General features: G+C 41.0%; 2 protein-coding genes across 2 annotated transcripts in view; one reads left to right on the forward strand and one right to left on the reverse strand.

Annotated features, from left to right (window-relative positions):
• Positions 1-12,500, reverse strand: part of LOC138057176 (uncharacterized) — a 436,205-nt gene that overhangs the window by 388,941 nt on the left and 34,764 nt on the right. The window lies entirely within an intron of this gene.
• Positions 4,844-7,984, forward strand: LOC138055940 (uncharacterized). The gene is made up of 2 exons (XM_068901801.1): positions 4,844-7,007; positions 7,773-7,984. The coding sequence occupies exons 1-2, from the start codon at positions 4,844-4,846 to the stop codon at positions 7,982-7,984; spliced, it is 2,376 nt and encodes a 791-aa protein (XP_068757902.1).

Below are 12,500 nucleotides of genomic sequence, written 5' to 3' on the forward strand. Positions count from 1 at the left end.
TAGTGCTCGAGTAGCGAAAAGTGTGACGCTTTCTTTCGTGTTATTCCCAAATAAATTGTCTTTAACTTGCATTTGCTAACTTTATTATTACCTTTTCTGTCCGACTAGTTGGGTGATACTAAAACAATTAGACCCATCGCCCTCAAGGGCCACGAGTCAATAGCCCATTCGGCTTCGCCTCATAGGCAATTGACCTGGAGCCCTTGCGGGCTTTGGGTCTAATCGTTAAATACTTCAAAAACAGAGGGGTTATCGCTTGGCTCACTAAAGAAAAGCGACAGCAAACCACTTGGCATCAAATGGCCGAACAAACCAATAAAAGCGTTGGGGGTTTTCTTTACCTATGAAAAAGATTTAGAGCGACAATTGTAAAAAATTAAAAAAAAAACTTATAAATATCTGGTCATCAAGAGGACTTTCAATTTTTGGAAAAATCGTTATTATCAAAAGTCTGCTCTTCTCAAAGCTCATGTATTTTTCTTCGCTATTACCTACACCCACATATATTATCAAGGAAGTAAACCGGCTACTGTTCAAGTTTTTATGGAAGGGTGTCGATAAAGTGACAAGATTGTCGACAATAAACAATTATAGAGAAGGGGGCTTAAAAATGATAGATTTAGACTCCGAGATTAAGGCCTTTTAAGGCCTTAATCTGGGAGTCTAAGTCTATCTAAATCTAAAAGACCTGGTTGGATGAAGAGAATTTCCACCCCCAGTAATGGCACATGGAAATCGTATCTTTAATATAATTTAAGGAGAAATGGTGGCTTCCTGTTTATTATAGACAGTATTTTAGAGCTGGTATCATCTGTGTAAACGATCTTCACTTTGACGTAGGTAATTTAACTTCTTTTGATAGGATCACTTCACTCTACAATTGGATTCAAAATTGTAGAGCTGACGAAAATCGTACTGTACAACAGCTTCTTTTCATATGAAGGGACTCTTGTATCACCACATTTTCGGCTGCGCTATGGGCTCACCCGTGAGCGTAGTCATCGCCCACTTGGTAATGGAACACGTCGAGGTTTAGGCTTTGTCAACATTCACGGCTTCCCCCCGCTGGTGGTTCAGATATGTTGACGATTCAAACGCGTGTATAAAGTCGACAGAGCTTGACAATTTCCATCGCCATCTTAATGCAATCAATCCGCACACCCAGTTCACAGTAGAGCGCGCCACACCCGTGGACGGTAAACCCACCATCGCGTTCCTGGATACTAATATATCCACCCTCCCCAATGGTGAGGTTGAGGTGCAAGTATACCGAAAAGCCACCCATACCAACAAGTACTTGGCATTTGATTAACACCACCCTGTACAACATAAGAGATCCGTCGTCAGCATTTTGATGCGCCGCGCGAACACCATCCCATCTAGCGAGGCCCTGAGAACAGAGGAAACATCCCACGTCCAGGACAGCCTACAGGTCAATGGATATCGCACCAAATTCATTGAAAATGCTGCCCAACAAAGGTCTGGTCCACAAAGCCACCATCCTGACCCGGCTGGCCTTGCCGTGGTACCCTATGTTCAAGGGGTATCGAACAGGTTAAAACGCTCACTGCAACATTTCAACATAAGGACTGCTTTTAAGCCCATACGCACACTTGCTTCTGTCTTCAAAAAGCCGAAGGACCGTCGATCGGAAGAAAAAATAGCAGGCATCGTTTACAGGGTTGAATGCAAAGACTGCGATTTCTCCTACATTGGTGAGAGCAAACGGTGTTGGGCTTCGAGGAGAGTGGAACATGATCCCGCGCGTGCGCGAGTAAAGAGTCCGCAATCCGACAACATGCCGAAAGAACCAGGCACGACATCCATCCACGCTACGGCCAAATTCTTGAAAGGAATGAAACTAATTACAAGCGCAGAATTTTTCTGGAGTCTTTACACTCAAACATTGATAAGAACTCTGTGAATGAAAGAATGGAGTTCCCAAGGGCATATGTGCCGCTGTTAAGATCTCTTGGGAGCCAAAATAAGAAGCAGTGATTTTTGAATTTTAGATTCATTGTCCCCCGAAGAAGAACCAGAGATACGGTTCGAAAATTTGGGAAACCTTTTTAAGTTTAGATCAGTTTTAAGCCCCCTTTTTTAGCATTTTTATAAAAAGTATCATTTGTTATGCAAAAGAAAAATATATGTTAGGACTACTTTTGTTTCTTCATTTTGAAAAAGCTTTTGACACAATAGAATGGACTTTCATTAAAAAAACTCTTAACTAGTTTGGTTTTGGTACTAGTTTAATACAATAGTTCACAATTTTTTACTGTTGTCCAGAGAGCTGTATCTTAAATAACGAATGGACGAGTGATTTTTTTGAAATCCAAAGAGGTATTAGGCAGGGTTGTCCCCTCTCACCCTATTTGTTCGTTTTAGCGGTTGAAATGTTAGCCAAGGAAATCCGCAGAAAAAAAGATAGTGGTTTTCTGATAAATAATGAAGAATAAAGTTAAGTCAATATGCTGATGACACAACGTTAATACTAGATGGATCAAGGGACTCTCTAAAAGCTTGCCTTCAAACTCTGGACGACTTTTACAAGTTTCTGGTTTGAAATTGAATGATAAAAAAGCAGAGGCACTATGGATTGGAGCAAAATGTGGAAGCAGTGATGTTCCTTTTCCTGAGAGGAATTTTAAAAGGCCAAAATACAAAGCGAAAACTCTAGGAATCTGGCTTTCAGTTCACCCGGAGGAAACTACTGATTTAAATTACGACGAACAACTTGTAAAAGTCAGGAATATATTAAGCAGCTGGAACTACCGCAGACTGACACTAATGGGTAAAATAGCAATACTTAAAAGCCTTGTTGTCTCGCAACTTGTTTATATCTTTCCGCCGCTACCTTTAAATGTAAAGGCTATTAAAGAAGCAAACAAACTTTTTTTCGCCTTCCTCTGGAATGCAAAAGGAGACAAAATTAATTAAGCGAAACACTATCATTAATGACCATCCAAACGGGGGCCTTAAAATGATAGATATTGTTTCTTTTAGTAAGTCCTTGAAAGCCACCTGGATAAAAAAATTATTTCGATGCAGAAAACCGAGGCAAATGGAAACTGTTCTTTGATCTTGAGTTAAAGGCTTTCGGCGGAAAAACTTATTGGAATCGTCCTTCAAATGTTTCATCATTGTAATACCTGCACAATGCCACTCAGGATAGTAAACGGGGCGGTTGTCAATTCTAATCAGCGAATTATACCACAAACTTTGGTTGAGAAAGTGATTCTCTGAAATTATTCGGTCTTCGAAATTAATTTCTGCCCAAATTTTCAGAACTTCACTAATGAAGCTATCTTTAGATTGAAGAACATTTTTGGAGTCATTTGTGTTAAGGTTGCCAGTTTGTTCTATCTATCTATCTATCTATCTATCTATCTATCTATCTATCTATCTATCTAAAATAAATAAAAATAAATGCTTTGTTTATAGTGGAAGTGCACTTAGCTATCAAGCTTGTTTACAGGCACCCCACTTTTAACAATGTGAAAGAAACAATTCAAAGTTAACAGAAACGTTATTAAGAACCCCAACTGGCAGGAGGCAACCTATCTATCTATCTATCTATCTATCTATCTATCTATCTATCTATCTATCTATCTAAAGCAAAATCAAAACACTGTTACACCCTCGTAGTTGGCGCTAAGGCCAAACAATAGTATAAACTTGCAACTGGAATTTAATGTTACTAAAGATCAACTTGAAAAGTCTTATCATCTTCCACATACTGTAACTTGTGAGCCTTACCTAAAGGCATTTCAATGTGAAGTCCTAAATACAATTTTGTACACTAATGATAAATTGTATAAGATCGATTACTTTGAAAACAAAAAATGCTCTTTCTGCAACCATGAGCAGGAAACTTTATACCATCTTCTGTTTCATTGTCCTCTTTAAAATAAGTTTTGGAATGCCTTCGAACTATACATATTTCAGGTAACAAGTCAACAGATAAGTCTCAACTTACAAGATGTTATACTTGGAGTGATTTCTTCAATATGCCCCACACTAAATTATTTGATAATCATAGGCAAATTTTTTTCGTGGGACTGCAGAAGGAATTAATGGAGTTCTTCTCAATGAAGCTTGCTTTCAAGCAAAAGTGAACATCAAAATACAAACAGAAAAGTACATTAGTGCCAGGAACAAAACGATTCACAAATTTTGTGGCAAATGGAAAATTTTTATATAATTACTATTATTATTATTATTATTATTATTATTATTATTATTATTATTATTATTATTATTACTATTATCCGAATTTTATCCGAATTTACATACGACTCCAATTTCGTCCTCCTGGGAGCAAAGAGCATCAATAGAAGACCAAACAATCATTAACGAACCTATTGATCATGATAACAATGTGGCTGGACGTTTGCCTGAATACAAACCCGCTGATGGATTAACAACTTTTCAATGGGGACGTAACACAAACGGAGACATAATTTGGATGACCACCTCAACCATTGCAAATGCATATGACGAAATAACGCGTTGGCGTAAGAATACGTTCCTTGTTCCCTATGGCAAAACCGGAAAAGAATTTATTGACCAACTGACAATGCACATAATGGATTGGAACAATGGATCAGAAAACCAACATATTGCTTTAAAAGCTGCCTTTATTCTCATAGCAGTTTGTTTACAAAAACCAAGTCAGAAATCGAAGACGAAAGACCATAAGGAGTGTTTGACAAGGCGCGTAGCATTGTGGAAGAACGGAGACATAGATCAACTCATACGAGAAGAGAAGATGATTCAACAACGCATCGGCAGATCCCGTAAAATCGAACCGCCAAATAAAGCAAAGATATTTGCTTAACTCGTGATGGAGGGTCAGATTAATGCCGCTCTACGTTACTTAAGCGACAATGACAGCAAAGGCGTTCTACCTCTTTCGGATGACGTCATGGAGCAACTCCGGGAAAAACATCCAGAACCTCAAGAAGCGAGATTGGGATCTCTGCTGTTTGGTCCGATAGAGGATATTCCCGCTTGCCTTTACCTACAGATCGACGGGGAAATGATCAGAGACGCTGCCCTCAGAACAAAAGGATCAGGAGGTCCCTCCGGGGTGGATGCAACGGGATTTAAGAGAATTCTCGGCTGCAAATCATTCAAGTCCTCCAGCACAAGTTTGTGTGATGCTCTGGCCACCATGACCAGGAAATTGTGTACAGAATACATCGATCCCCACACCATCGAACCATTAGTTGCATGCCGCTTGATCCCTCTTGACAAAGGCGAAGGTGCGGTGCGACACATCGGCGTTGGAGAGGTCTTAAGGAGAATCATGGCAAAATGCGTAATGAAAATTCTCAAACAAGATGTTATTGATGCCTCTGGCTCACTTCAGGTCTGCGCAGGTGTCAAATGCGGAAGTGAAGCAGCAATTCATGCCATGCGTAAAATGTTCGAAGCTGACGATAACGACGCAGTTCTACTCATCGACGCCTCAAACGCCTTCAATTCTTTGAATAGATCTGCAGCTCTGCACAATATAAGAATTTTATGCCCAACTCTAGCAACCTTCGCTATAAATACCTACAGAGAACCAGCACGCCTTTTCTTAACAGGGCGTAAAGAGATCAAATCAGCAGAGGGAACTACACAAGGTGATCCAATAGCGATGGGACTTTATGCAGTTAGTCTCCAGCCGCTTATAACTCATCTTAATCTCTCCAGCTCAGCGAGGCAATGTTGGTTTGCCGATGACGCAAGTGCATCAGGAACACTGGATGAGCTTAAGATGTGGTGGGACGAGCTAGTCACAGACGGACCACAGCTTGGATATTTACCAAATGCAAAGAAATGCTGGCTAATAACAAAGTCAGAGAAAGAAGAACTGGCCAAGGCAATGTTTGATGGTACTGCAATAAATGTCTCGACTGAAGGACACCAACACTTAGGAGCTGTACTTGGATCAAGAAAGCATTTGGAAGATTACGTAGAAGAAAAAGGGGAGGATTGGATAAGTCAAATAGTGAGACTGGCGGAGTTTGCGCAATCACATCCACAAGCTAGTTATGTGGCCTATACTTTTGGCCTAAGGCATCGGTGGACATACTATCTTAGAACACTACCGAATATCGAAGACCTTCTAGAGCCTCTTGAACGCGCGATATCCGATGTACTGATACCTTCAATGGTGGATCACAAGTGTACACAGCTTGAGCGGGATATCCTATCACTTCCATTGCGTCTTGGAGGCCTAGGATTTACGAATCCCACCCAGAGTGCGAATGGCGAATTCCAAGCATCTGTTAATGTAACTGCTCCCCTTGCTGAACGGATTATGTCACAGCTACATGAACCGCCTGACGAAGCTGAAGTCACGTCATTACAACAAAAGGCAAAGAAAGAAAAGGAGGAAAGATTACTCAAACGATCGGACGAGTGGAGGAATTCTCTATCCGAAAGAACGAAAAGAGCTGTCAGTTTAGCTAGAGAGAAGGGAGCATCAAATTGGTTAACAGTAATTCCCAATAAGGACTTGGACTTTGACCTGAACAAGAGAGAATTCAAAGATGCTATCCACCTAAGGTACGATTGGGAAATAACGGGCACACCCACCGTTCGTGTGTGTGGAGATCGCTTTAGTGTGGATTACGCCATGATTTGTAAACGCGGTGGCTTTATTATTCAACGTCACAACGAGTTACGCGACCTCGAAGCTGATCTACTTAACCTAGTCTGCAATGATGTAGAAACAGAACCAGTTCTACAAGAAATTACCGGAGAGACTTTAAACAGCGGTGCAAACCTGGCCTGCGACGCCCGCCTCGACATTCATGCACGTGGATTTTGGGAGAAACAAAAGTCGACCTTTTTCGATATAAGAGTATGCCATCCAAACGCTGACTCATACAAAGATCTTACGCCAGAACAAGTGTATCGCCTTCATGAAAACGAAAAGAAAAGAATGTATGAACGACGAGTCCTGGAAGTCGAACAAGCGTCCTTTACGCCATTAGTATTCACCACAACAGGAGGTATGGGACGCGAATGTTTAAGATATCATAGCCGACTCGCAGAACTGATATCCATAAAGAAAGGTGAAGACTATGCCAAGACAATGACGTGGATAAGAGGAAAAGTTTCTTTCTCTATTTTAAGGTCAGCGCTACTCTGCCTCAGAGGCTCCAGATCAAATAGGAGGCGAACCAATAATGTTAAAGACATTGATGTGGACGTTGAACTTGCCAGATCTAATATTAAATGACTTTTTTACTTTATTTTATTTATTTATTTATTTTTTTTTTGGAAGTTTTAAAACAGTTTTAAACAGATAAATATCTATATTGCTTGTAAATTTATAGTTCTTACCTTTTGGAGATATTTTAATTTTTGTAAATATTTTTATTTATTATTATTATTATTATTATTATTATTATTATTATTATTATTATTATTATTATTATTATTAGTTTATAGCCTGTAGGTAAAGTAATGTATTGCAAGTCGAAGTTTTTAAAGTAGTTTATTAGGTATTAGTGTCGAATAATGTCTCTGTAAATAGTAGGTGTTTTTGTATGTTGGTTACTTTTGTTCCGTCTGTACGTATTGTTGTACTGTTTATAAATAAAATTGAAAAAAAAAAAAAAAAGGAAGAGAAATAGGAAGCAGCGGTTTTGCAAGGAGTCAATGAAGAAGAGGTATTTGGAGTGGCATGAAACAGTCACACAGACATGTTTACCCTTAAAAAAGGTGAAACCTGAGTTACTACTCTCCCAAGAACCGACTGAATGCTTTCCAAGAGAAAGATCCTGGTTGCTCGGAGCTACGATCCAGTTGGCATTGCATCCGCATTTCTCATCAGAGCCAAGATAAGCTTACAGGAGATGTGGGAAAAGAGCGTCGGTTGGGACATGAAATTACCCTCGGAAACTCAAGAATAATGGACCAACCTGTTTCAAGAAATGATGAGCCTCAATTGCACAAGCTTCGAGAGATGTCTGACACCGCCTGATGTAGTTGGCCGCCCTGTACTGTGCTTTGTCTGATGACTTTGAAGACGCATTCGGTTACTGCGCATATACACGATGGCAGCTGTCAAGTGGAGACAACGACGTACAAATCATTGCAGCAAAATCAAGGGTTCCACCCCTGAAGAAATTGACCATACCCGGCCTGGAGCCTCAGGGTGCAGTCATAGCCTCCCGACTGTGAAAGACCATATGATTGTGGGCAAATCCCGTTTCCAAATTGAGAAAGTCATTCTTTTCCTGGATAGCAAGATAGTTTTAGCTTGGATCAGTAGCGAGGCTAAGAGGTCTAAACCTTTTGTATCAGTCAGAGTCGGTGAGATCAAAACAAAAACAGACCCCACCCAGTGGAAACATGTTCGTGGAAAGATGAACATAGCTGACGATGTTTCTCGTGGCATACCAGTACGACATTTGGTTGAGAGGTGGCAACATGGACCAAAGTTTCTTCGCTTGCCTGAAAATGAGAGGCCTCAAGATTCGTCAACCAATGACCACCGAAAATTGAAGAAGAATGCCGTAAAGTTCACAATCAATTACCAAAAGTTCTCAAGCCGGAGAAAGCTAGTCACAGTTACCGCTTACATGCTAAGGCTAATTTGAAACCTGCGAGCACAACGCCACAATAGGAACTTGTATTATTCGCACTTATTAGTTGTTGAGAAGAAGGCACGGTCGGCTACTGACAAATTTCAAAATTTCAAAATGTTATTAAATGTTACATTATTATAGGACTAGCTCCGTGAGCGGGCATATTGAACCAAATCCCGCGCTGTGATTGGCTACCAGAGCGCGCAAGATGGAGCTAAACTACCCATTCGGGATTACTCGCTTGGTCCCGCAAGATCAAAAATCATTTTTTGGTGTTTTATCCAATATAATAAATCCTTTATTGACTAAGCTTGTTCGGTCAAGATGGCTGGATATTGGCCTCGTTCTTTTTTAGCGTGTTTATGGACCTCGACTTCGTCTCGGTCCGTAAACACGCAAAGAAAGGAACTTGGACAACATCCAGCCATCTTGGCCTCAGGCTTTGTCAATAAACCCATATGTATTACGCGAAGGGTTTTCTCTCATTTGAGGCCACAATTCAGCTGCACTTGAGAGTGCCCGTCGAAGCTGATTAATGCAATTAAATTTCCCCACAGGTATCAATTCACATCGGACGTTTTAGTATTTATAGAAAAGCACTGACGTTTGTATTGAAGTATAATGGCACGTCTTTCTAAGAAACAGGATAAAATCTATAACGGGTTTTCCTTTCATTTAACATTGAACATTTTTTGTTTCATATTTATGTACTTAATTTATCATGTCAATATTCAAAAGTTTTCCCTTCGCTTGAGATCAGAATTCAAATATTCATTCATTCATTCATTCATTTCCCCTCCCCCCCACCCTCCCCTTCCTCCTCCGACGAGAGTCAATTACTTTTTCACCTTTTAGGGTTTTATAGAACAGAGTTGACTCTGTTATTCCTTCGAAAGAATAACAGTGCGCTTTTCGAAGAAACACTATGGCAGTTTTTCCTGTCATTCTTTGTCTCATCTTCTTCCATGGCCTCGCATCAACTGCTAAATCATGTACTTACCAACCCATATGGGAATACGGCTTCGCTCTTGTTAATCACTCGTATCAATAATTCATTGCTGATCGTATGGCTTCCTTGTTACATCGCTTGTAACATGTAACCAGCTTGTCAAAGCCTCAACTACAATCTTGCGAATAATTAACAATTATTCCATGAGCGCGCGTTGGACATGAGATGGTAAATAGAGTGTTTTCACTTACGTGTTCAGTAACCTTGTTTTTCCACCAGAACAAAAAAAAATCTTTGCATGATAATAAAGCTCAATTCCCGGAGAATTAGTTGGGTACACCAATATGGCCGCCATGACGTCACGTGAAAACACTCTGTAGCGCCGAGATGGTTATAACCAGTCTCATATAGAAGAATCGGGAGTGGAATGACTGTTTAATTAAATTCCTTAAACTCTGAAAGTTTGGAAGTACGAAATACGAACAAAAAAAGGCGAAATCCAAAAAAAACCTTGATGAAGATGCGATGTTGTTTGACCTGGTGGTCAGACAGACGCAAGCTCATCACAAAAACATTTCTTGCTTTTTGCGTACTTCTAATCGGCGGAATAAATCCAAACTTTTTTTGCTTTATTCAGAGAAAGATTAAGCTTTCTGGCGAAAAAGAAATTTAGCTTAGCAACGCTTAGCTCAATTACTTATCATATAGGGTCAAACTAAGGTACATGAGCTGATAACCGAGATTGAGTAAACCAATAAGAGTACGAGAAATGCATTAACCAAGGTTGAAAATTTAATAAAGTGTGATATAATTTGTAACGTAAAGAAATGTCTCCTTACCAAAATGTGGAAGGAATTCTGTGCCCAAAATGCAATAAAAACTTTTGAGGGTTTTTTTAAAATAAACGTTTAAGGTAATTTTTGCTTCAACTTAGATGATCATCGGTTAGCCTGCGTAGCTAGCGGTATTGTAGGCGCGCGGAATAAAATTTTGGCGGCAGAGCCGCTAACAGCGAGCGGCGAAGCCGCGAGAAACACCAACTGCCAGAGAACTTGGGTTTTTTTCAATGCCGCCCACTTTTATCACCTCATTGACCTTAACTGATCCCAACTAAACCAACCAATTAGAACCGACCATTTTCACGCGAAATATAGACGTGAAGGCGATCGTCTTACAGTTCGTTGTTGTCGCATGCACGGCTAATAACGGAGAATTTACATCGAAGGGAGATACGCCTATAGAGCTAGTTAAAGGAAGAAAAAGTCAAGAGGAAAACGTTGACGACTTTTGTAGGTTGTGTATATGTAGTGTCAATCTGAAGATAAAATTCGGGTAACTTTTAAAAAAAAGACATTTCCACGGAAAATTGATGTAAACGTTCAGGTCGCTCGAAGTGTGAAGGCAAGACGTTAGCAGAACTGGCCTGAACATCATGGAGTCTAGTGTTCTATCGAGTCGAGTTTGTCAGTCTTGTAGCAGGAAAGTATTCAACGTCAGGATGGGCTCCTGTCAACGGCGTTTGTCATTTCCGGTTCATTCGCTACAGCCTAAAAAAAGTGTGGAAGTCCGCATCAAGATACGCAAGTAAGGATTAAAACTAGTATATCAGGGATTATTCGCGCTCCTTTTTTTGAGCAAAGGAATTTGAGGATTTTTGAGGATGGTTGCTAGGGGCGTTGCTAAGGACGCGTTCAAATGGAGGCATCTGATTGGGCTCGTCGTAACGGTTTTTGTAGACGTTTAAACGGACAAACCCGTTTTATGCCTTTCCTTAGGCGTGTTTTAGGTCCCAGACCCCACTGGGACACCTCTCCCCAATAAGGAAGTAAAGGTCCCAGACCCCCTCGGGTAAAAACACAAAACACACAAGAAAATCCAACCAAAATAGCTTTTAATGACTATTTACAAGATCTCAAGATCGTGACCTGGCGGAAGGTGGTGGCTGGCGCTGCTGATGCCATCAGAAGAAGAAATGTACAGTTGCGGGCGGGCAAGAGAATGCGCAGGCTGGAGAAAACACCTACACATGCTGAAGCGGGCTACACCTGTGACATTTGCGGCAGGACTTTTGAGGCAGCGATCGGACTGACCTCGCACCTGCGACACGGGCATTAACTCCCATTCGTGTCATCGTCGATATCGACGGACTGCTAAAGAAGAAGAAGACAAGAAGATGGTGCCCTAATACATGCACTCTATTGATCCACGCTGATTTTGGATGACTCCCTCAATTTGAGTAACACGCGTTTCCTGGAGCACTTTTTTGGTCTCCCTTGACTGAACAAAGCCGACTTCTTACCGTTCGGTTCCTGAAGTTTGGAGTGCCCCACACCGCGCTTGCTCAAAAATGGACCACGTTAGTATTTTGGGAAAAGAAAGACACGAGCTAAATCCATGTAGTTGCTTTTATTTTTTGATTCGAGACCATTCGTAACACCCTATGTTCAAAGGGAGTCTTGGTTTACTCAGCAAGGGTTTCATTCGGTTCGAGGCATGAGGGCTCTGTCTCGTCCGTTGAGCAAAGTGGAATCTCCCTGAGCTTGTTCCTCTCTTGTCGATGGCATAGCTTTTGTCTCTCCCTGATTTTGTTCTTGTTTTTGTGATAGTACTGTTTCGCATACGCCTGACGTAGGGCTTTGTTTCCATGGTTGTATTGTCTCCTCTTGGCTTTCATCTTGTCCTTCTGTCGGCAGGCGAGGATCGTTTCTGCTGTCATTTCATCCAATGGCTTTGGTGGGTTTGCGACTCCAACGAGCACTTCCTTTGGGATGGTGTCTTTAACCCCGTCTGGTTCACTCATTTGGCTAGGCTGTCGCGTTGGTTCTGTGTTTGCAACCGTCACCACACAGGGTGTCTCCACGATATACGTTGGCATTATCACGAGCGGAGGTTGTGTCATGATCGTTTCTCCTGCTCTCTTTTGGTCTCTCACTTTTTGTCGGGTCTTGTCCTTCCATCTC

This window comes from Montipora capricornis, chromosome 7, assembly GCF_036669925.1.
Source record: "Montipora capricornis isolate CH-2021 chromosome 7, ASM3666992v2, whole genome shotgun sequence".
Taxonomy (NCBI): Eukaryota; Metazoa; Cnidaria; class Anthozoa; order Scleractinia; family Acroporidae; genus Montipora; species Montipora capricornis.

What these genes read in the sequence shown, in the direction of transcription:
- LOC138055940 (XM_068901801.1), top strand. Translation starts at nt 4,844, where the DNA reads ATGGAGGGTCAGATTAATGCCGCTCTACGTTACTTAAGCGACAATGAC. An exon ending in AGTATTCACCACAACAGGAG is followed by an intron (nt 7,008 to 7,772) that starts GTATGGGACGCG and finishes ATGCTTTCCAAG; the next exon opens with AGAAAGATCCTGGTTGCTCG.